This window comes from Thalassophryne amazonica, chromosome 10 (genome assembly GCF_902500255.1).
Source record: "Thalassophryne amazonica chromosome 10, fThaAma1.1, whole genome shotgun sequence".
Lineage (NCBI taxonomy): Eukaryota > Metazoa > Chordata > Actinopteri > Batrachoidiformes > Batrachoididae > Thalassophryne > Thalassophryne amazonica.
The window spans coordinates 70,165,092-70,188,240 of NC_047112.1; the positions used below are offsets into that span (position 1 = coordinate 70,165,092).

General features: G+C 41.4%; 1 protein-coding gene across 1 annotated transcript; it reads left to right on the forward strand.

The window, feature by feature from the left end:
* On the forward strand, window positions 1-21,746 carry org (oogenesis-related gene). Its single transcript, XM_034179186.1, has 5 exons — window positions 1-273; window positions 2,259-2,478; window positions 19,903-20,057; window positions 21,521-21,628; window positions 21,711-21,746. Exons 1-5 carry the CDS (start codon window positions 1-3, stop codon window positions 21,729-21,731), a joined length of 777 nt encoding a protein of 258 aa, XP_034035077.1. The 3' UTR covers window positions 21,732-21,746.
* Window positions 21,747-23,149: the final 1,403 nt, after the last annotated feature.

Genomic DNA, 23,149 nt, shown 5'->3' on the forward strand with positions numbered 1-23,149 from the left:
ATGAGCACCGAACACAGCGTCAGCTACGTCACGGAGCACGAGACGGACCAACACGCCAGTGACGTCACGGAGCGCGAGACAGACCAAACCGGCCAGGTGAGGGTGAACCAGCGCGCCGACAGGGAGCAGTCCGGAGCTCTGACAGCGGCCTTCAACAACGTGTTTCTGTGTGTTTTTGTTGTTTTGAAGTGGCAGGACGGAGTGGTGGAGAGGGAAGGCGTTTTTCGCTCCGCGCTTCGTCACCTGTTTGAGTTTTGGCCGCTCAGGATGGCGGTGAGTCACAGCTTCGGCAAACTCTTAGTGGAGTTTTCGTGGACTTCAATCAACCAATCAATCAAGTTTTATTTCTATAGCACTTTACAGCAGTTTTCACTGAACCAAAGTGCTTTCCAATAGCACCAACTAAAGATCAAATAAAAAAGAACAGTACGAAAAACACACATGAAAGCATAAGAGCATCCAAATACAATAAAAATAGACAAGTGTCAAAGCAATTATGTGCAAAAAGCTGCCCTGAACAAGTACGTTTTTAACTTAGCTTTTAGCAGTTCAGGAGGTATTCCACAACTTAGGACCTGCTACTGCAAAAGAACGGTCACCCCATTGTTTGAACCTAGACCTGGGAACTTCCAGAAAGTTTTGGTCAGCAGACCAAAGTGCTCTGACAGGGTTGTGTGTTTTTAACAGATCACATAAATAAAAAGGTGCAATGCCATTTACAGCTTTAAAAACAAACATTAACAGTTTAAAATCAACTCTAAAATGGACTGGAAGCCAGTGCATGGAATGAAGTACAGGAGTGATGTGGCTGTGCTTCCTGGTATTGGTTAACAGGCGAGCAGCAGCATTCTGGACCAGTTGGAGTCGGTTTAGGGAGCCTAGAGTGATACCAACATAGAGTGCATTGCAATAGTTAATCCGGGAGCTGATAAAAGCATGCATAGCCTTTTCAAGGTCTTTTTGGCTTAGAAAGGGTTTGACTTTTGCCAAGAATCTCTGGAAAAAACTGGCTCTTACCACACTGTCAATTTGTTTCTCAAACAGCACACCAAACAGAATACTCTGTTTTGGCTTCATTAAGGTGCAGAAAATTCTGAGCCAGTCCTTAATATCCTTAAGAGTTATGTATGGAGTCCAAAGCACTTGTATTATTAGGCACAACTGGCATATAAATCTGAAGGTCATCAGCATAAAAATGAAACAGAAGATTGTATTTAGTGATGACTGAACTCAGTGGAAGCATGTACAAACAGAACAAAAGCAGTCCAAGGATACTGCCCTGGGGCACACCAGTGGTCAGTGGTCTTTTCTTATTTGCTTCAATATACGTGTTTGTATAAAGGCTAATTAAACTCAAAAATGCTTTCTTGGGAAACTCGTCCTAGTATGAATGAGAACATGTTGAAGTTGTTTATATTTGTTTTTTAAATTCAACAGATTTATAGACAACGGGACAGTTAAATGCGTTTAATGGTGTATGTCAACAGAATCCTGTTTATATTTTTGTAAATTGGACTGGATCTGGTTTGTTAGCTACTTAAAAGTATTACTTTAATTCGTGAACTTTAAAACCAGTTGGGGTTGTATCATCAAATACTATAGATGTTCAGACCAATGGAGCCTCCCTGTTTTCACATTTGTATGGGTTAAGCAAGTATACAAAGTCAACATAACTCGTTTAAATATGTAGTAAGTTGGGAATTTAAGGTCTGACCATACTTTAAGATTTATGGAAAATTCTGTTTTTGTAAGTCAGTTTGGTGGGAAATAACTGATCTAAGGTTGGTATTATTACATAACGGTTTTAAAAATGAAGTGGTTCCACCAGCTGTAATGCAAAGTCTTGGCACTGTTCTTATTGCAGCTGCTGTAATTATTATTCTGACTGTGTGTGTGTGTCTTGCTAGCTCCTTGTAAGTATCCCTGACTGTCATAGGGGAGACTGGTTCAAATCTGACCAAAGCTCCCCCCCAACTCCCTTCATATCAACATGCATTTTTTTTTTTGGTTCATGTATCTCTGTAAGATTAGGGCTGTGAGGGTTAGGGTATCATGTCACCACCATAATAACAACAAACCTACCAACACACTGTAACGGTATCCACAGCCTTTTTAAAAGTACTTGTTGTGACAGAAACGGCTGTGTGGTGGTACCTACAGCTGTTCAAGATGGCAAATTGGCTCACAAATGTGCAGTGACGCAGCTTTTACCTCGGGGTATGTCTGTGTGTGACCCCCAACATCCCACTCTCCCACAGGGTCGTGCTTTCCAAGGCTTCCTGTGGCTCTTGGGTTTCCGGACACAGAAAGAGACTGCTCCAGATGCTGCCAGCGTCTCGTCTCCTGCTCGTCAGAGCCTCAGCGGCCGGAAGCGGCTGCACCCGGTGACCCGGCTACTGCTGTCTGTGCTGCCCCGCTGGGCACAGAGCACGCTGGGTTACCCGGTGTCCAGCAGTATCGGCCGCACCCTGTCTCCAGGTGAGAGGACAGAATAATGCCCACCATCACTTGTATGCTGAACAGTTGGTCAAAGGAAGCTGAATGTATGTGAATGAAACTTGCGGAAATATCATTGCAGGTAAAGATTTACTGCTTTAAAGCTGCATGTGACTTATGATAAAATCCTGTTTGCTATTCAGGCTCCAGAGATAAAATGTTGGCCTGGCACGTTTCAAACGAGTATACATGTAACTACAAAAAAACGTATAACGCAATGCTAAAATACCCTCAGCCTTATGAGCATAAACAATGTGACCTTTTGACCTCTTAAAATAGTTCAAGGTTAGCCCTCTTTGAACTTGCTCAAGAATGTTCCCTGTGAATTTGAAGACTCTGGCTGTAATAGGACTGGACTTAATGCTGAGCACAAACGGACAGACGCAATACCTGATGGCCCGTATTTCAGCCTGAGGTAACAATTGCAGAATGTTGCACAATGACTCCGGCAACTGACAAAAGGTCTTTCTGCGTGCTGCTGCAGAGACGTGTACACAGCAAAAGCTGAAGGTAAACTACAACTGCAGCCTGTATGAAAGGTCATCAGTTTGTAATGTTGGACACCAAAACGTGACCTTTTACTTAAAAATGTGCTTTAAAAAACATGCATGCCATAAGTTTTTTTTTTTTTGCTTATGCAAAGCATTAAAATGTGAGCTACAACACTGAGCTTTGAAACGGATCAAATTAAATAATGGTCTGAAAGTATCATTTGACGACGCACAAAAGCAGATGAACTGTTGCAGTCTAATTAGTTTCTATATATCTTTCTGGCTTTAATTAAAAAAAACAAAACAAAAACTGACCATTCAATATTTGGTTTCTGCTGAGGGTTTGGGTTGATTCTCCTGGATCAATACAAAGATTCATGCTTTCAGTAACTTCCTGGCCATCAGAAGTGTATCTGTATGTAGTTGATGTGGCAGTGGTTGAGACATTCTCAGCCTTTGAGATCCAGAGGTGTCTAGTAAGAGATTATCTGGTTACAAAAATGGCATTTTTATATGAAAGTACTTATTTCTTGCTAACTTTTACAGGAATGAGAAACAGAATCTTATAGAAACACAGCTGTTTTGGAGCGTATTCGTCAGACTTGGATTTAAAAAAAAAAACCTCCTCTACAACCAGTAGATGTCGCACTACCTATTCAGACACTGTTGCTTTGGTCAGTATTTGCTAAAACAGACTTGTGTGTATTTTGGCCCTGCCTTGCTGGTGGCAGACAGGCTGCCTCTTGCTACTGCAAAACACACTCTGAAAGTGAATGGCCAAGTCATTGCTTTGCTGCTGTCACTTGTTGCTTTAAGCCTGGATCCCACCAAATAATGAAGGAAGAAGGAGCCACGCGAGGGCGTGTCAGCGATTATTTGAAGAATGACCCACGTTGTCATCTTTCACGTATCCGCTATGAAGGTGCCTCTCTGTACCCTGCATGTGCCATGTAGCAGCCTCTAGTGAGCCACGACCGACCGGTCATTAGAGCCTCGAATGGCTTGCATCAGTCACACTAAGCCACGTAGTGCCATGATAGCACCATGATAACGCCATGTTGGCACACATTTAGGCATGGGTTTGGTCCAAACCTCCAGCCCTCCCACACCTGGTCCCTTTAAAGTGTGGGTTTTCAATTCACAGCAGCATTTAAAGATGTCCTTTTTTTTTTTTAAATGCAGTCTAAAAATAGACACTCCAGCACAGTTCCGCGGCTGTGCGCCAGGCTGCTGTCCACCTGTAATGCACCAGACCAGCTAGAACTGAACCAGCTGGCTCCGCGGCTCGCTGGCTTTTCTTCTGCGGCTTTAAACACACAACTTTGTTTGTCCATTTATTTCTGCAAAATTGCTCTTTTACGTGCACGCTGCTGTTGTCCTTTCATAGACTGCTGCCTCTGTGCTCTTTCTAAGTGGCTTCCTTTCCATCTGTGGCTTGCTGGCTTTGTGTCCCCTGGCTTTAAAGTCATTTTTACACCGTGATTCCACTTTTAACTTTGTGTTTGTCCGTTTATTTCTGCAAAAGTGCTCTTTTGCGCACGGTGCTGTTCTGCATACATAATGAGGTGGCTGCTTTAATTACATACCTGTGGATCATTTTCCAAAAAAAAAAAAATTCTTCCGCAGCTTACAAGTCACCGTGATACAACTTTTAACTTTGTATTATGTCTTCAAAATCGGTCTTTTGCGCGCTTTCCTTCTGTGTTGCTGCACAACTTCTGCTCTGCTTTTAGCGGCTTCACTGGAGTTATTTCTTCCGTGGCTACACATCCACTTTCACACAGTCACCCAAATTTTAACTTTGTGTTCGTCCACTGTTGGCTGAAAAATTACTTTTGTGACCTGGCGTTCTGCCTAAATGTTTGTTTGAAGCGTGATGAGTCATTGCGTCAGTGCGCGCACACAGCGGAGCTCATGTGATCCATTAACAAGATATTAAATCAACATACTTATCCAACTAGGAACTGTTTTATCAAGCTATAAAACATTAAAAATAGTTACCTTAAGCTGTTCCACATGGAGCAGGAAAGAGGAAAAAAGCGTCCAGAAGAAATAGTCCTGTTATTCCAGAAGTGATTAGAGGTGTCTTCAGCATCCAAGGTTTGGCAGAAAATGATTAATCCGCTACAAAATAATCATTTTAGAGTCCAGCGCACAGAGCAGGTGGAATTGTGTGCGCAAGAGGAGAGCCGCTCCAAAAATAGCCTCTCAGGGCTGTGTAACTACCAGGCGCACGGTAATGGGCTTTTAGCAGACTCATAAGCACCACGCAAATGCCTCTAAGCCGTCGCACTAACTCGTACACAAACTACACCACAGTTGCTTGTTTTGAACTTCTTGAAATTGGCGCCACGCTCAGAAGAGCCTTGTTAACTGAAGATAATGCCTCTGAGCCATGAAACTCCCACGATAGTTGAAGAAACCCTCTCGTAGCAAAGAAAACTCCTTCTTCATCCTTATTCGGTGGGACCCAGGCTTTAGGGTCCTTGTGTTTGCTGTAGGGAGACTGACACTAACCAGTGATTGAAGGTAACTGCTGGCTGTATTTGGTGCTGTAGTCCATGAGCCTGTCATGAATTTTGACATAATTGGTACCATTTAAGGAGGAAAAAGACACTTGGAATCCAGCCTCGTTGTATGATAGCCAGCCCAGGGTGGTAGCTGTAGCCAGGTAGGGATCAATGAAGGATTACAAGGTCTGTGAGAAAAGTATCCGACCTTTTTATTTTTATCAAAAACCATATGGATTTGAATCACGTGTGATTGCATCAGCCAAGCTTGAACCTTCGTCCGCATGTGAGTTTTTTCACGCCTGTCGGTTGTCATTCGCCTGTGAGCAGGCTTTGTGTGAGCAGTGGTCCACCCCTCTCGTCGTTTTTATTGCGAGTAAATGTCTGAACAATTTGGAGCTTTGCTGCATCAGTTTTTTTCCAGAAACTGAGACCCCCAGGTGGACACGTTCAGAAAATTATGGCTTTCAGGGACGATTTTGTGGGTATTACAGATTAAGGAGTGTTACTGCCATGCGGTAGAGCCGCATGGTGCAAAGCAACGCCGTGATGAAGCCTCACAGAACATGTTGGGGCATGTCCAGCTCATGCTCAATTTCTCGGATAATCACACGACTGAAAAGCAGCCGACAGCTGTCTGAAATCCACCTGAAAGCCGTCCTGAGACCAACACAGAGGTGGTTTTGTGCCGCGTCCCTCCACTTTTCTTTCCATGAAAAAAAACTCCTGTAACAGTGGAATGTGCCGAAAAAGTGCTGATGTCCATGCCTTCTGCCTTTTTGTGAAAGTCACATGTCCCGGATCAACAAAGCCTTCACGTTGGAAATGATCTGGTTGTTTCAGCGGGGTTTGAGCCTGTCAATCGGCGCTCGGAGCGCGGCGCGCTCTGACGCTGTGGGCCGTCCTTAAAGCGGCAGTAACACTCCTTAATCTGTGTAATCCCCACAAAATCATCACTGAAAGCCATATTAATTTTCCGAATGGTGTCTTCCTGGAGGTCTCTCAGTTTCTGGAAAAAAATTGATGCAGAAAAGCTCCAAATCATTCAGACATTTATTCGCAATAAAAAAACGACGAGAGGGGTGGACCAGTGCTCACACAAAGCCTGCTCACAGGCGAATGACGCAACCGAGAGGCGTGAAAAAACTCACGCATGCGCACGAAGGTTCAAGCTTGGCTGATGCAATCACACATGATTCAAATCCATATGGTTTTTGAAAAAAATTAAAAGGTTGGATACTTTTCTCACAGACCTCGTACAGAGGTCAAACTTTAAAAATGCTCCAGTCATGTTGAAATCTGTATCACATTATGTCTGAACATAACATTTCCAAAAAGGTATAGTTTGGACTATCTATGATTAAATGTTATGGGGTAAAAACAGCAAAAATGGTGACAAAGATCAATTTCAGTTTATACAGGGGTCAAAAGTTAAAGTTGCTCCAGTTAAAGCAAAAAATAATGCAAATTATTGGTTGAAATAAAAGAACCAATAAATGGAATAATTTTGACTGTGTTGAATGCTTTGTCTCCAAAGTAAAGGTCAAACAAGGTCAACATCCATTGAATTCTGACATGTAACATAACTAAGCATGACAGATGGTGCAAACTATTCCTTTTTAGAACCCTATTAACCCAAACAATAATTTGCAGAATTTTTTACTGAAATTGGAGCAGCTTTAATATTTGACCCCTGTACAAACTGAAATTGACCTTTGTCACCATTTTTGCTGTTTTGACTCCGTAACTCCAGAACATTCCGTCATAGATGGTCAAAACTATACTTTTTTTTGGAATCGTTATGAACAGACAAGTAATGTGATATAGTTTTGAACATGATTGGAGCATTTTTAAAGTTTGTCTGTAATTCTTCATGGATCCCTATCTGGCTACAGCTACCACCCTGGGATGGCTATTATACATTTTTGTGTAGGCCATGATGCACTGAGACTTAATTCTAAGTATCATTATTTATTTTATTTTTTTTCCTTCCCTTAAGTGGTACTGAAAACCTGCTTGGCCCATGGACTACTAGGACTCTAAAGAGGATCTGCATGGATTGCTGGAATGGTTCTGTATCAAATAAATGGCCACTTGGAGACTAAAATAAGGAATGAATATGTGGTGCATGATCCTGCATATAGGTGTTGCAGTTTTGAGGATGCCTGTGACTGGGGAAGGTCAAGGGGTTAAGTTTCTCCTGGCTGTGGCAGATAGTGGGTGGATTGTCTGGCTGCTATCAGGGACCAAAGGTATGCTTTGGTGTGGTGGATGCAGCACCGTCAGTGGTGTCTTTGAACTACAACCCCTGGCAAAAATTATGGAATCACAGGCCTCGGAGGATGTACATTCAGTTGTTTAATTTTGTAGAAAAAAAAGCAGATCACAGACATGACACAAAACTAAAGTCATTTGAAATGGCAACTTTCTGGCTTTAAGAAACACTAAAAAATCAGGAAAAAAAAATTGTGGCAGTCAGTAATGGTTACTTTTTTAGACCAAGCAGAGGGAAAAAAAATATGGAATCACTCAATTCTGAGGAAAAAATTATGGAATCATGAAAAACAAAAGAATGCTCTAACACATCACTAGTATTTTGTTGCACCACCTCTGGCTTTTATAACAGCTTGCAGTCTCTGAGGCATGGACTTAATGAGTGAAACAGTACTCTTCATCAGTCTGGCTCCGACTTTCTCTGATTGCTGTTGGCAGATCAGCTTTGCAGGTTGGAGCCTTGTCATGGACCATTTTCCTCAACTTCCACCAAAGATTTTCAATTGGAATAAGATCTGGACTATTTGCAGGCCATGACATTGACCCTATGTGTCTTTTTGCAAGGAATGTTTTCAGTTTTTGCTCTGTCAAGATGCATTATCATCTTGAAAAAATGATTTCATCATCCCCAAACATCCTTTCAATTGATGGGATAAGAAAAGTGTCCAAAATATCAACGTAAACTTGTGCATTTATTGATGATGTAATGACAGCCATCTCGCTAGTGCCTTTACCTGACATGCAGCCCCATATCATCAATGACTGGAAATTTACATGTTCTCTTCAGGCAGTCATCTTTATAAATCTCATTGGAACGGCACCAAACAAGTTCCAGCATCATCACCTTGCCCAATGCAGATTCGAGATTCATCACTGAATGACTTTCATCCAGTCATCCACAGTCCACGATTGCTTTTCCTTAGCCCATTGTAACCTTGTTTTTTTTTCCTGTTTAGGTGTTAATGATGGCTTTCGTTTAGCTGTTATGTATGTAAATCCCATTTCCTTTAAGCAGTTTCTTACAGTTCGGTCACAGACGTTGACTCCAGTTTCCTCCCATTCGTTCCTCATTTGTTTTGCATTTTCGATTTTTGACATTGCTTTAAGTTTTCTGTCTTGACGCTTTGTCTTCCTTGGTCTACCAGTATGTTTGCCTTTAACAACTTTCCCATGTTTGTATTTGGTCCAGAGTTTAGACATAGCAGTGAACAACCAACATCTTTTGCAGCATTGCGTGATTTATCCTCTTAAGAGTTTGATAATCCTCTCCTTTGTTTCAATTGACATCTCTTGTGTTGGAGCCATGATTCATGTCAGTCCACTTGGTGCAACAGCTCTCCAAGGTGTGATCACAGCTTTTTAGATGCAGACTAACGAGCAGATCTGATTTGATGCAGGTGTTAGTTTTGGGGATGAAAATTTACAGGGTGATTCCATAATTTTTTCCTCAGAATTGAGTGAGTCCATATTTTTTCCCTCTGCTTGGACTAAAAGTAACCATTACTGACTGCCACATTTTTTTCCTGATTTCTTAGTGTTTCTTAAAGCCAGAAAGTTGCCATTTGAAATGACTTTAGTTTTGTCATGTCTGTGATCTGCTTTTTTCTACAAAATTAAACTGAATGAACATCCTCTGAGGCCGGTGATTCCATAATTCTTGCCAGGGGTTGTACAAAGTCTCAGTCAAGTTGCTGCTCCCCTCCCATTATACTTGAGTATCTGAGTTCTGATCCAGTACTTGCACTCTATACTTGATCTATATATTAATAGCCAAGTGGCCTCTGTATGTGTACATGTATGGCTTTGATCATGGAGAAACTGGGGGAGAGCTGACATTTCCTGTCTGGTATGTTTAGGTCTTTGGGTTGAGGATGAATGGCACCAAAATGAAACATTGATGGGATGAATAGTTTTGGAGAAATTGGACATTACATAACAGTGAACAATGGTAATTGCACTGTGGACTTGCACACCATTCCAAATCATGATAGAAACTTTGGACATTTTATTACCACCTTTGAAAAATGTCAGCTACCTATTTTATAAATGCTACCCAAACTAAAGCCCATGGATCCCCACAGGCAACACGGTAATTGGATAATATGCTTGCACAGGTCACACTTTAATGACATTGAAGTTACAGTTTAATATATTTATTAATTTTCAAAATGCAATACAAAAATAGGGGGGGGGGGGGGGGGGGGCGGAAACCCACCCAACAAAAACACCCCTGTTCACTGTCAGAGAAAATTGATTTCACATCAATACAGAATAAGACCTGTCATAACAGTCAAGTCGGTAACACCAAACCATCAGTGTTAACCCCAAATAAAAGTAAAAGTGGACTGGGTTATTTTCTTACCTGAAATATGCAAGAAAACGCCTCCCCAAAACTGCTGTATCTTGGGACAAAACCAAAACATATGGATCAAAGTGGCCTCTGTCAATTTACAGCTTTCACAAGTTGGTGTTTTCACTGCTCAACCATAAACATGGCAGGCTTATCAGCCTCTGAAGGACAAAACGCCCCGTTTTCCTCCAGAAGAATTTCTATGGCCTTGGTGAACCATTCGGCTGCCTTCTTTCTTACCTGCAACGCCAGCACACATGGACAAACTGACAAACTTAACTCATTTGCCACTCACACATGGATAGAGACTGATACGCATGCTCCGATGCCACTCCCTTCCCCCTCCATGGTGCAGCGCAGCTTTAGCTGCTGTAGCTCCCTGTTCCCCCCCCAAGCTGGCAGCCGCGTGACCAAATATTGCTGTGGCCCCCCCACACTCATTGCCTCAATTTGGATAACGGACTGTTTTGAAGTTTAGTGCACATAAACAATGTCAAATGTGTTGTCTTTAATTTTGATGTGTGCCATTATTGGATTAAATAATTGTGGATTAATTACTGTATCTTGTCTGTGGTAATTGGAGTGTGGATGTAATCTCGTTGTTGTACTCGTGTAATGACAATAAATCTCATATCCATCCAAGTTCCAGAATGGAGGGAATGGCTACCTCTGCCCTTATGCAAACAGGAGATCGGCATAGAGTTTATGTTCAATGCCATTTATAGAGTGGTTGCCTCTTATAGCTATTGCCAACTGCTCAATAGCTAATACAAAAAGGAGGGGGCTGAGGGGACAGCCCTGTCGGGGTCCACAATGTAGATGGAATGGCTGAATAATTACTATTGGTGAGCACCATAGCTGAGGGGCAGGCGTGAAGTAGTTTCACTCAGGATAGAATATCTCCAACCCCAAACCTACGCAGAGCCTCAAACAAGTAGTCCCACTCTATTCTATCGAATGCCCTTTCCGCGTCCATGAAAAGAAGGCACTCAGTCTGCTTGGCTGGGGGTGTACATTATATTAAAAAGATAGCGAATACTAAAGAGTCTGATCAGAGGAAATGTTAGGCAAAATTCTTTCCAGTCGGTTGGCTAACATTTGCTAATATTTCATAGTTTGTATTAGTGAGATTGGCCTATAGGACCCGCACTCTAGGGTTTTTTTTTTTGTCCTTTTTTGGGAGTAGTATTCTACAGGCTCGATTTAAACTATTGGGAAGAACACCTCTGGTAAGAGTCTGTATATAATGTACTTAAAACGGGGGTGAATTTTTCAGCGAATGTGGCATAACACTGGGAAGACCATCGGGGCCTGGTGAGTGGCAAGGTTGTAATGATTTTATTGCTGCCATGATTTCCTGCTGTTGTAAGGGTGCATCCAAGGCAGAGCTCTCATCTGGAGACAATATTAGAATCTGTCTCTAAAGAAATCAGAAGATTAAGATCACTGGCATTTTCAGAGTTATACAAACTATAATAGTGCTGGAAAGCATCATTTAGCCCCTGCTGCTCCGTAACAGTCCCTCCATCCTGGGACATAACCCCATTAAGTTTGCTTGGCCCTTGCACATTTCAGTTGCCTTGCTAAAGCCTCCCCAGCTTTATCTCTGTGTTCATAAGTGTCACTCTGGTTTTTAACAATATTCTATAGAACGTGAGATAAGCATGTCATATTCCACACCCTAAATCTATTTGCTTTTCCAAATCTTTTTGTTTAGAGAGACATTTTTTTGCTGTGAAGGATATTGCCTGACCACAGATAAGCCTTCAGAGCCTCCCAGACAGATGAAATTGTGACATCTGGTGTCATGTTAACTTCTAAAAACAAGGAAATTTGATCAGAAATGAACTCTGTAAAATTCTCGTCACTTAACAAAAGATAATTAAATCTCCAGAGGTCTGGGAGACTCAACACCAGGTGTGTTCAGTGTCAGTAATAGAGGCGCATGGTCAGATACTACAATAGGTTGATAATCACACGACTTAACATGACATAATTTATCAGTAAAAATAGTCTATTCTGCTGTAGTTTTGAGCATTTGAGGGGAAAAAGTACTGTCTTGCGGGTGTTTATATTAAAAAAAGGCCAGATGTCTGAAATGCCATAGGTTGAAAGAAAAGCCTGTAAATAGGAAGCTGATTTTGTAATTGAATATCCAGTCTTTACAGATGTATCCATCCTAGGGTCCAAGCATAGATTAAAGTCACCTCCCATAATAACTAAATGGGAATCCAAACAGGGCAGGAAGCCAGGTGTGTGTGTGTGTGGGGGGGGGGGACTGGTCATCACAATTTGGGGCATATATATCAACTAATGTAACATTAAGATTGAGAAGTGAACCTGCTACTATAGCATAACAGCTGTGAGAATCAGCCAGGGTTGAATGAGTAAAAAACCCTTTTGTTCATCAATATGTCAACACCTCTAGCCTTCCCTGTAAAAGTGGAATAAAAAGCTGCCACCCAACCAGATTTCAAACTGGCATTATCTACATCTTTTAGATGAGTTTCTTGAATAAAGGCTACCAGCACCCATATTTTTCAAATGAGTGAGAACCTTTCTTTTAACAGGATGGTTCAGGCCTTTAACATTCCAGGTGACTAAATCAGCCGAAGTAGCCATTGCAATCATGTAAAAAAAATATAATAAATTGGAAAACACACCAAAGCTGTGTCCATTATCTCTAATATTGACTGACTGATCAAATAAAATAAACACAATGTTTCGCATAACGTTGACAGTAGAACACGTGAACCCCCAGGTGACACTAGCTGTTGGAACAGATGGCACACCTACCCTCTAACTGAAACACTTCCTTAGCTATCCTGCCTCAAGCTCCTTAAGGCAGCATAATGCCAAGGTAAAATAAATACCACCAGCAGTGTTAAACTAGTTAACCCCATCATTCAGAATATGTGCAAATACTTACATCAGCACACCAGAAACATGGCTGTGTATGTATGTGTGTGTGTATATATGTATGTTAGGTGATTAGCATAGGAAATGATATACCACTGTCATCAAAAATAGTCCCACACTTCACCCACTTCAAAACAGTTAAGTCTGCCTTTGAATCTTCCACAAACTTTTCTGCCTTAGTCCCAGAGCCGAACGTAAGGCACACGCCATCAGCTTTAGTGATGCGTAGCTGCGCTGGGTACTGGAGCGAAGGTTTCAGACCCATCTTGTACAAGTCCAACATTACTGACCTGTACTCTCTCTGTTGGTTAACCACCTCAGGGCTGTAGTCTTCATAAATCCGGAATAGTTTGTCCATATACTTCAGATCGCTTCTCCTCCTGGCCTCTTGTATCAGCAGCTCTTTGTTTTGGTAGCAGTTGAAGCAGACAATGACAGGCCAAGGCCTGCCTCCAGGAGCTGGTTTGGGGGCCAAAATATGGTGTGCATGGTCCAGTGCAGGAGAAGGGAAAATATCCCTCCCAAAAACATCTTGCAACAACTGAGAAGAACTTGGAGGGTTATGAACCCTCAATACCCTCTTGTGATAGTGGGCATTACTCTGCTTGTTCCTCAACTCAGTATTTGATAGCTTAGCCTTTAACTTCTCATTAGCAGTCCGTAGTGACTCAGTTATCCTCCACTTTAGCAAGGCACTCATGAAGGGTTTCCGCATTTTCTTCCAGAGATTCCAGGCACTCTCCATGGCTATCTGATGCCTTCTGAAGTCCATCCAGTTTTTTATGCACATCATGAAAAGCTGTGTTTTAGCTCTGCCAATAAAGCCGTTCTGTATTCGGCTAGCAATGCTGTAATATTAGCTTAGCTAACATTAGCAGGAGTGCTAGCAGCCTCAAACTCTGCTGTTTTCTCACTCAACTTGGCAGACTTAGGGGGCATGACGGGATATTTAGTGATTTAGTGTTCAAAACACAAAACATCACCAAAGACATTTGGCTTGAAAGATACATTAGGTGGTCTTGTTCAAATAGCTAAGCCACGGGAGCTAAAGAAAAGCATGACTGCCTTATGCTCGCCAAACCAGAAGTCCCACATGACATTCAAGTTAATCCAGTGTACATGTCTGACAATTAAACAGCTCTGTATTGTCTTCAGGAAACCCTACAGCAAAGTTCCTCATCTTTGTTTTAATTTGTGCAGAATGACAAACATTCTCTCTAGCACATCAGTTCGACTTGGTGAGGTGTTCTAGTGGTAAAATGCAGCTCCAGCACTCAATATTGAAATGGGTGACTTATTTACAGATGGATAGCTTCAAATGTAGACCTCGACCTCAAAGTGCAGGGGAAAGTATCCAAAGCATAGAAAGTTTATCTTACTCTTCTGTAAACAACTTTGTTTTACGCATCCTATGCAACAGACTCAAGAGAATTTTATTTGGTCTCCATGCAGTATAAAATGACAGTCAATGCAGTGCAGATTAGCACTGTGCTGTTTAACACTACACCCCTGTACACAAGTTAGAAAAATTCTAGCTACAACAGCAGCAGAGAATAAACCATCAGGCACATGAACAGCTGTATATTTAAGTTGGCTAAAAGGGAAATGGTAAATGCAGTGGATTCAGCATTTCCATATCTTTATGTTGCAACCTTATTCCAAAATGGATGCAATTTTTTTTCTCATCAAAATTCTACACACACCCCATAATGACTCTTTTTTTTTTGAGACTTTTGCATTTATTTTTAAATAAAAATTAAAGAATCACATCTACATAAGTATTCACAGGCTTTGCCATGAAGCTCAAATTGAGCTCAGGTGCCTCCTGTTTCCACTGATTATCCTTGAGATGTTTCTACAGCTTAATTGGAGTCCACCTGGAACTCAGCCACATGGGGTGTTCAGCCAGTCCATTCTGAGTGCCGGTCCCAAGCCCGGATAAATGAGGGTTGCGTCAGGAAGGGCATCTGGCGTAAAACAAGCCAACCCAACCATATAGACTAAGAATCGAATTTCCATACCGGATCGGTCGCAGCCTGGGTTAACGTCCGCCACCGGTGCTGTTGCCCAACAGGGTGCCAGTGGAAATTGGGCTACTGCTGGGCAAAGACGAAGAAGAGAATGTTTCCACAAACAGCGGGAGAAGAAGAAAACTAGAAGGGTGGAAATGAGTAGGGACTTTGAATGTTGATAGTATGACTGGTAAAGGGAGAGAGCTGGCTGATATGATGGAGAGGATAAGGGTAGACATACTGTGTGCAAGAGACCAAGTGGAAGGGAAGCAAGAGCAGGAGCATCGGCAGTGGGTACAAGTTGTTGTACCATGGTGAGGACAGGAAGAGAAATGGTGTTGGGGTCATTTTAAAGGAAGAGTGTGTTAAGTGTGTTGGAGGTTAAGCGAGTGTCTGACAGGGTGATGAGTGTGAAGTTGAAAATTAAAGGGGTGATGATGAATATCATCAGTGCATATTCCCCACAGGTAGGTTGTGAGATGGAGAAAGATTTCTGGAGTGTTAGATGAGGTGGTGGAGAGTGTGCCCAAGCATGAGAGAGTGGTGATAGGAGCGGACTTCAATGGGTATGTTGGTGAAGGGAACAGAGGTGATGAGGAAGTAATGGGTAGATATGGTATCAAGGATAGGAATGGGGAAGGAAAGATGGTGGTTGATTTTGCAAAAAGGATGGAAATGGCTATGGTGAATACCTAATTTAAGAAAATGGAGCACAGGGTAACATAAGAGTCGAGGAAGGTGCACACAGGTGGACTACATTCTTTATAGGAGGTGCAAGCTAAAAGAAATCAGACTGTAAGGTGGTGGCAGGAGAGAGTGTTAGACAGCATAGGATAGTTGTTTGTATGTGCTGAGGGAGGACATGCATGTGGTTGGTGTGACAGAGGACAGGGCGAGATGGAAACGATTGATCTGCTGTGGTGACCCCTAACGGGAACAGCCGAAAGACAGAATTGGAGTCCACCCGGGATAAATTCAGTTGATTGGACATGATTTGGAAAGACATACACTGTCTACATATAAGGTCCCACTGTGGAGAGAGAACCTTCCAGAAGGACAATGTCTGCAGCAATTCACCATTCAGGCTTGTATTATAGAGTGGCCAGATGGAAGCCATTCCTTAGTAAAAGGCACATGGTAGCCCACCTGGAGTTGACAAGGCACCTGGAAGACTCTCAGACAATGAGAAACAAAATTCTGAGACAAAGCTTGAACTCTGTGGTGTCCTGTTTAGAGGAAACCAGGCACCATCCCTACAGTGAAGCATGGTGGTGGCAGCATCATGCTGTGGGGATGTTTTTCAGCAGCAGGAACTGGGAGACTTGTCAGGATTGAGGGAACGATAAATGCAGCAATGTACAGACATCCTGGATGAAAACCTGCTCCAGAGCACTCTTGACGTCAGACTGGGGTAACAGTTCATCTTTCAGCAGGACAATGACCCTAAGCACACAGCCAAGATAGCAAGAGTGGCTTCAGGACAACTGTGAATGTCCTTGAGTGGCCCAGCCAGAGCCCAGACCTGAATCCGATGACCATCTCTGGAGAGATTTGAAAATGACTGTGCACGGACGCTCCCCAACCTGGAGGTTGAGGTGCTGCAAGAGGAATGGGCCAAACTGCCCAAAGATGGGTGCATCAACAAAGTATTGCGCAAAGCCTGTGAATACTTGTGTACATGCGATTTCTTAATTTATTTTTAATAAATTAAAAAAAAATCTAAGACATTATTGGTGTTGTAGAATTTTGCTGGGAAATTTTTTTTCTGTTTTGGAATAAGGTTGTAACATAAAACATGGAAAAAGCGAAGTGCTGTGAATACTTTCCACTGTACTTAAAAACATTGGGCCTTGATGCACAATTTTATCATATTGGTAATCCTTGTTGCTTGCTACTGATCAGCTTTTTTCACTCATACATGTAGGTTTCTCTGTTAGGGGTCAACTGATTGTCCTCACCGCTATTTAGTATTTCTACAGATATCTGCTGTTTACAACTGCCACTGTAATGGCTTATTTTTGCAGTGTCTCAGTGGTTGCAAAGTTCTTCCTTCACACTTAAAAAAAAACAAAAAAAAAAAAAAAAAACTTTAGTGTTCTGTGATGCCAGAGCATAGCTCTCTGAGCTGCAGAAGATGGCTGAAAGCATCAGTTGAGTGAAGGGGGGTGGCGGCACAAAGAAACTAATCAGTCCTTCCCTTAAGTGATCCAGAGTTCCACCTGTCTGTAGCTAGTTAAATTAAGAAATTAATGGTTTATTTTATAATTTAAAGGCTTCATGTTTCCAAAAAGCTCTGTTTGCTCAAAGAAAACTGCAGACAGGGTTTCAAGCTGAACAGGGAGTTCACTCATTAACATGAAAACAAGTTAGTCTACAAATGATCACAGGATTTGTCAACCACAAACTTTAGCACTAAATGTTCATTAAAGCAACGCAGCAATTTAACAATATTCTTCAGCACACAGCCTCACTTAATGAAATTGGAATGTGTGGAAAAAGTGATTCAGAAAATTTCCATCCAGGCTTCATCCTTAAGAGCAGGTTGGACAAGAAAAATGAGTCCAGGTTCAGGTTTTGTTCGAATAAGGCAAAGGGTTTATATTTTTAAAGGTAATGCAATCCCACTTCAATGTTGAAAGAAAAAGCAAACCATCAAGATGACAGAAACTGCATCACTGGATTAAATTCTGTTTTAAGTGTCAAATTAAAGAACTTCTTGAAATGTCTTGCAACATGTGTAATTCACAGAACCTTCCAATGTGACAATGCAGTAAGTTAGAAGTAGCATTACAAAAATATTAATAATCGGCACACAGGTCCAGTCTGTAAGACTGGCTTTCATTATTGATGGGCTGAACTTAAGTCAAATCAGTGCTGAGGACAGGACTCTGCTGAAACTCAGAAAGCAGTGACTATGCTTTAAAAGGGTGGCTAACGTGCCAGTAAAACTCAATTTGCGACTATAAAATCAAGCATGACTGTCCGCAAATGATCAGACACAACAGGGTTATTCTCATTCTAACCCAGTTCCATTGTTTGCACGGCTTATGTTTCTGTAAGTAATTCATTCAGTGATGGGTCGGCTCATCAAAGCTTGCTGTAGCAACGTGTTCATGCCAAACTGGAAATTCTGTGAGCAGACCCACAGATGTCTCCATCTCATCAGCTGCATTGAGTTAAATGCATCAATCCAGTTAAATCCACGCATTTCGGCATCGTCATTCCTGCACTAGTTTGTCACTCAGCTGACAGCGCTATTAGTGACCCCTGCGCTGTAACATGGTCAGTGGGCGGAGTAACACATCAAATGTGAAAGTTTTAATATTTTGCCACTGTCCATATATTTTATGGTCTGATTTGCAGAACAAAAATCTAATTGAATTAGAAGGGGCAGTTTTCACTGTATGATGGAGCCTTCTCAGACATCAAAGGGCCTATACGAAACAGAATACTTATAAGTTGTATTATAAATCTAAGGGCCACAACTTGAGCATTTTAAACTAAATATGATGTAGATTTATTTATTTATTTTGTCATTTGATGTTATACATGGGCCAAAATATTAGATGAACATAGAATTAGCTCCCTTCATGAAATTCTTAAGGTACCCTGACACTTGCAAGCACATTGTCATGATGATCCCACCCTCTGTGTTCCCAGCTGGATGCCGTGTTTTGTTCCATTGGCTGCCTTGTGTTGTGCACTGGGCTCTGTGCATATAAAATTTTGTAGTGAATTAATCACTTTGTCTGAGTTGGCTGTTGAAAGCACCTCTAATTGCTTCCAGAATCAGCTTCTCTTGCATGTGCTTAATGAGGTGGAGAACATATTTGGAGCAGTCTTAAAAGGTAACTATTTGTCATGTTTACATTGTAATGGCTTCTTGTGTACAGCTGTAAAATTATATTTATGATAGATTTAACATTTCATTATAATCACTCAGACAAGCTCTGATGCAGGTGTGCTGACGCAATCACTTGTACGCAGTGTTTTTGAATCGTTTACGTAATGTTCACGTAATTAATGCGTGATGGAGATTTTGAACGCTTCAGAATTTTCTTTGCGCACTTGCACAAAGCCGCGCACAATTTACAACAGGATCAAAGTTGTGCAAGTGTCAGGGGGCCTTTATGCAGTAGCTTTAATCTAGTGAGCAAAGAGCTCCCATCAGGCAGTCTTTCTGTTGTCTGACAGTGTAAATGTATTGCCCCCCCCCCCCCCCCCGGCCCAATATATTTTGAATTAGATTAAATCTAGTTGGTCCTGTTGGATGGCCTTACTAGCTAATTTATTTGCGCAGATGACTGAATCTCATAAAACATCACTGTGCATATTTAAAATAATCCTATTCAACAAACATTCAGTCTGTGAAATCTTACCAAGTCTTATAAAACACCGGCTTTTGTAATTGGCTTGGGTGTATAATCGTCACCTCCTCTGCTGGTGGCACTAAGAGGGACTGATCATACAGGGACAATGGCTCACACATGTAGATCAGTAGGTTTTGGCTTTATTTTAGAAGAAAAGTTGTGATGGATAAACATGAATCACTGGAAAGTAGCAACTGCAGCTGAATCAGTGCCAAAGTAGTGCATTTTAAAATGAAACAGTCTTACTGGCTTCTTCAATTGTGTTGATTTATAATCTCAATGTAGTCCTGCAAATCTTAACCAATTACCAGAGCAGATAGTCAACATTTTAGTCTTTAACTTTCAGAGCACTTTAGAGTTCAGTGTAAATCTACATTTCTGAGTCACAAGTGTGGTGATGCGGTTTGAACCTTGCCTGCATGGAGTGGTGTTTCAAGCTTGACTGAAAGTTAAAATTTGACTTTTTTATCCACACAACAGAAGTCGGAACATCTCCCACCAAACCCTGTGGGAAGGGCAGCAAGAGAAAACAAGATGAACTGGATGATGATGAAGAGGAGCAGCAGACCTGGGTGGAGGTTCTCACTCAAGAGCTTCCAGACAAGGACAATCCAGAGGAGGATCCAGATTATGAGGTTTGTGCTAAAACGGTTTAAAGGTACACTTCAAAAATGAGAATATTGCCAATATTTAATGTTTCAGAAAAGTGTAACATTTTAGATTCAAGACTCTAACTCTTGTTCACCTCTAAAATCATCTTACAAAATCTGATGCTGACACTATGACCTGCCACCACCTTATCTCAAGTTTCATTTAGGTTGCAGCTCCTACAAATGTAGCCCACCTGTGTGCATCTTCCTTCACTCTTGTGCCACTGCATTGTTTTCTCCTTCTAGCGCTCTCCCTTTACAAGGCATACTACCAACATTCAAAGTCTCACTTTCACCCTTCTAGTTTCCCTCTATCTGGAGATATACTCCTCTTCTTTGCCCAGCAATCACCCAGTGTCCACCGGCTCCCTGTTGGGTGACTGCACCGGTGGCTGTCCTTAATTCATCAAGCCTCAACCGATCCGGTGGGGAAGTTCGATTTCTCATCTGCATTGTTGTAGGCTTTTTAGACCAGATGCCATTTTTGATGCAACCCTCATTGATCTGTGCTTGGGACCAGCATGCAGAGTGTATTGGCCCCATGTGGGTGAGTTGGTCAATTTACAGCCTCCAGCTCCAAAAATCTCACTTTCTAAAATCAATCCAAAATAGGATTTATAATACAGAAATGTACTTGGTTGGTTCTCCCTTTGAATGAATTACTGCATCAATAGTGTGGCACTGCTGAGGTCTTATAGAAGCCCAGGTTCCTCTGATAGCGACCTTTGTCTTGTCTTATCGGTTTAGTTGGGTCTGGTGTCTTGACAGTGCTTTGTAGAATCTCTATGGGGTTGAGGTCTTGGAAGCTGGCTGACAAAATACAGTAATGCAGGGTCAAAACTGGTTACAAATAGTCTTGGCAATGGAAGGGTACAAAATCCTGCATGGGAAAAAATCTTAATCGCCACAAAGCCTGTTGGCAGATAGAAAGCATAGTGCTCTTAAAATGTAGAAGGCTGCATTGACTGTATTACAGGTGACCTGGCACTCCAAATCCTCCCTGGCCCAGTTTACGTGCACCCTAAAAAAACAAAAATTGCTATCTGAGTAAATGGCAAAATCAAATATACTTTATCTGAACCGTTATCAGATTAACACACCTGGATTTGTCAAATACATAGGTTTCTTCATTACATGTATGTCCCTAATTTATTTAGTTCCTTTACATTTGCACATGTATAAAAGCAATTTTAATATTGAGTTTAGTTTTTCTTGAGCTGTAGGCTATAATTAAAATAAATGCTTAATACTATGTAAGGAGTCCAGAATGTAAAATTATCACTTTCTGAAAACTGACAAATTGAACTCTTTGCCCATGATATTTGTGTGTAGATGAGTTGCAGGTGTATTTTCAGAGTGCAGAGTCTGTTGCTGTATCCACTCTTGTCCTTTTTTAATGTAAATGTATGTAATGTTTTATGTAATGTGTAATGTGAATAACCTTTCAGCCCAGTACTATAGAGACAGAGAGTGAAGAGTACAGATCACACAATGACACAGAAAGTGACCTTGAAGTTTCTGCAAAGGGCTCAGTGTTTATTGAAGATGTGGACACGGTAAAATTGACATTGTAATGCTCATGTCATGAAGTGTCTCTAATGCTGCATAATTTATTTTTAAACTTTTTTTAATTCACAGAATGAGCCTGTTCCAGTGTAGATGTTGCCTTCCTGCTGCAGTTTAGTGTTTCATTGTCATATTGACTGTTTTTGTAAGTTTGTTCAATAAAAGTTTTTTTGCCTGAATTGGTGTCTTACCACTAGATGGCGATAACAATGCACTTATGTAATGTCATTAGCTGGAGGCAGTGCTGTTGGCAGTCTGACCTGTTTGAAATGTCAGTATTTGAATATGGCTTCATGAACTGGAAGTTTTATGCAGCACATGTGGAAGTTTCAGTGGTTCTACTGACACCAGGCAGACGTAGACTTGAACTCAATTTAATTCATCAACCCTTTCTGAAAATAGTCAGCTTTTGGCTTGTGAGGGTTAATGTATGCAAATGGCATGTCTTGCTGCTCACACTTGACACTACATGCCTTTGCTTAAATGCTTGCATCCCATTAAAGCTTATGGTTGTACTTGATTGGAACCTATTAATATTTGAGGTGGCCACAGTTTGAAGGCTGGCTTTACTAAATGCTGGATTGGAACTTTGTTTGCAAAGGAAGTTTAATTTCTTGAACATTAATCTTAAATGTAGTTTTCATGTTTGCAGTCACAATTTGAATTATTGAAGGTCTGACTCCCAAGAATGGTAGTAGTTGAGGGGTGGTGTGCAGGTGTCTTGACATGTTCATACAGAGCCTTCTTACCTGGACATATTGCAGGTAAAATAAGTAGTGGATATGTCACTAGCTTTCTCAGTAAGTGGGAGATCCAAAGGTGCTGTGACATGAATTTTTCACCAGATGTCTAACAACCAAAGAAATCAAAACCACAGATGTCTACAAATTAATGTGAAATGATCGGCGAAAGTATTGAATACCTGAAAAGTGCAAAAAGCATGGAAAGTACAGACCTGTTGAAATAGATTTAAAAGCAATCTTGGTCAGTACAAATTAACAGCTGGTTGAGTCCTAATTGATGGCCCTGTAAAAAGGTTTCATTACCAAGGTGTCACAAATGTCTCATGATGGGCAAAAGCAAGTCACTTGTTTCTGGTGTAATCAACATCTGCCATGAATGCTCCCCACACATGGATTATGTTATCCAAATTTTTTTCCCCTCTTCATTCGTGCAATGGAAAGAATATTTCATGAGGTGAAAGATGGAATGTTTTATTCAGTGAGACTGCTAACCTACAACCCCCCCATAGAAATGCTGTTAAAGGGAAACTCTGGTATAGTTTGATTGTAGGAAGACACCTGAAGCAGGTCAGACTCTGGGCTGACCATCTGCTTTGGTCTTAGTACTGTTCACTTTGTTTGCGATGCTAGAACACTGACAAGTCTAAAAAATGCAAATAAGTCTGCAGGGAGAAGAGACCTTTCAGACCTTAAGAAGAAAATGTGGCTCATTGGAAAGTGACATTATTCAAAAAGGAGTTCTACAACGACCTGTCAAGAAAATTAAAC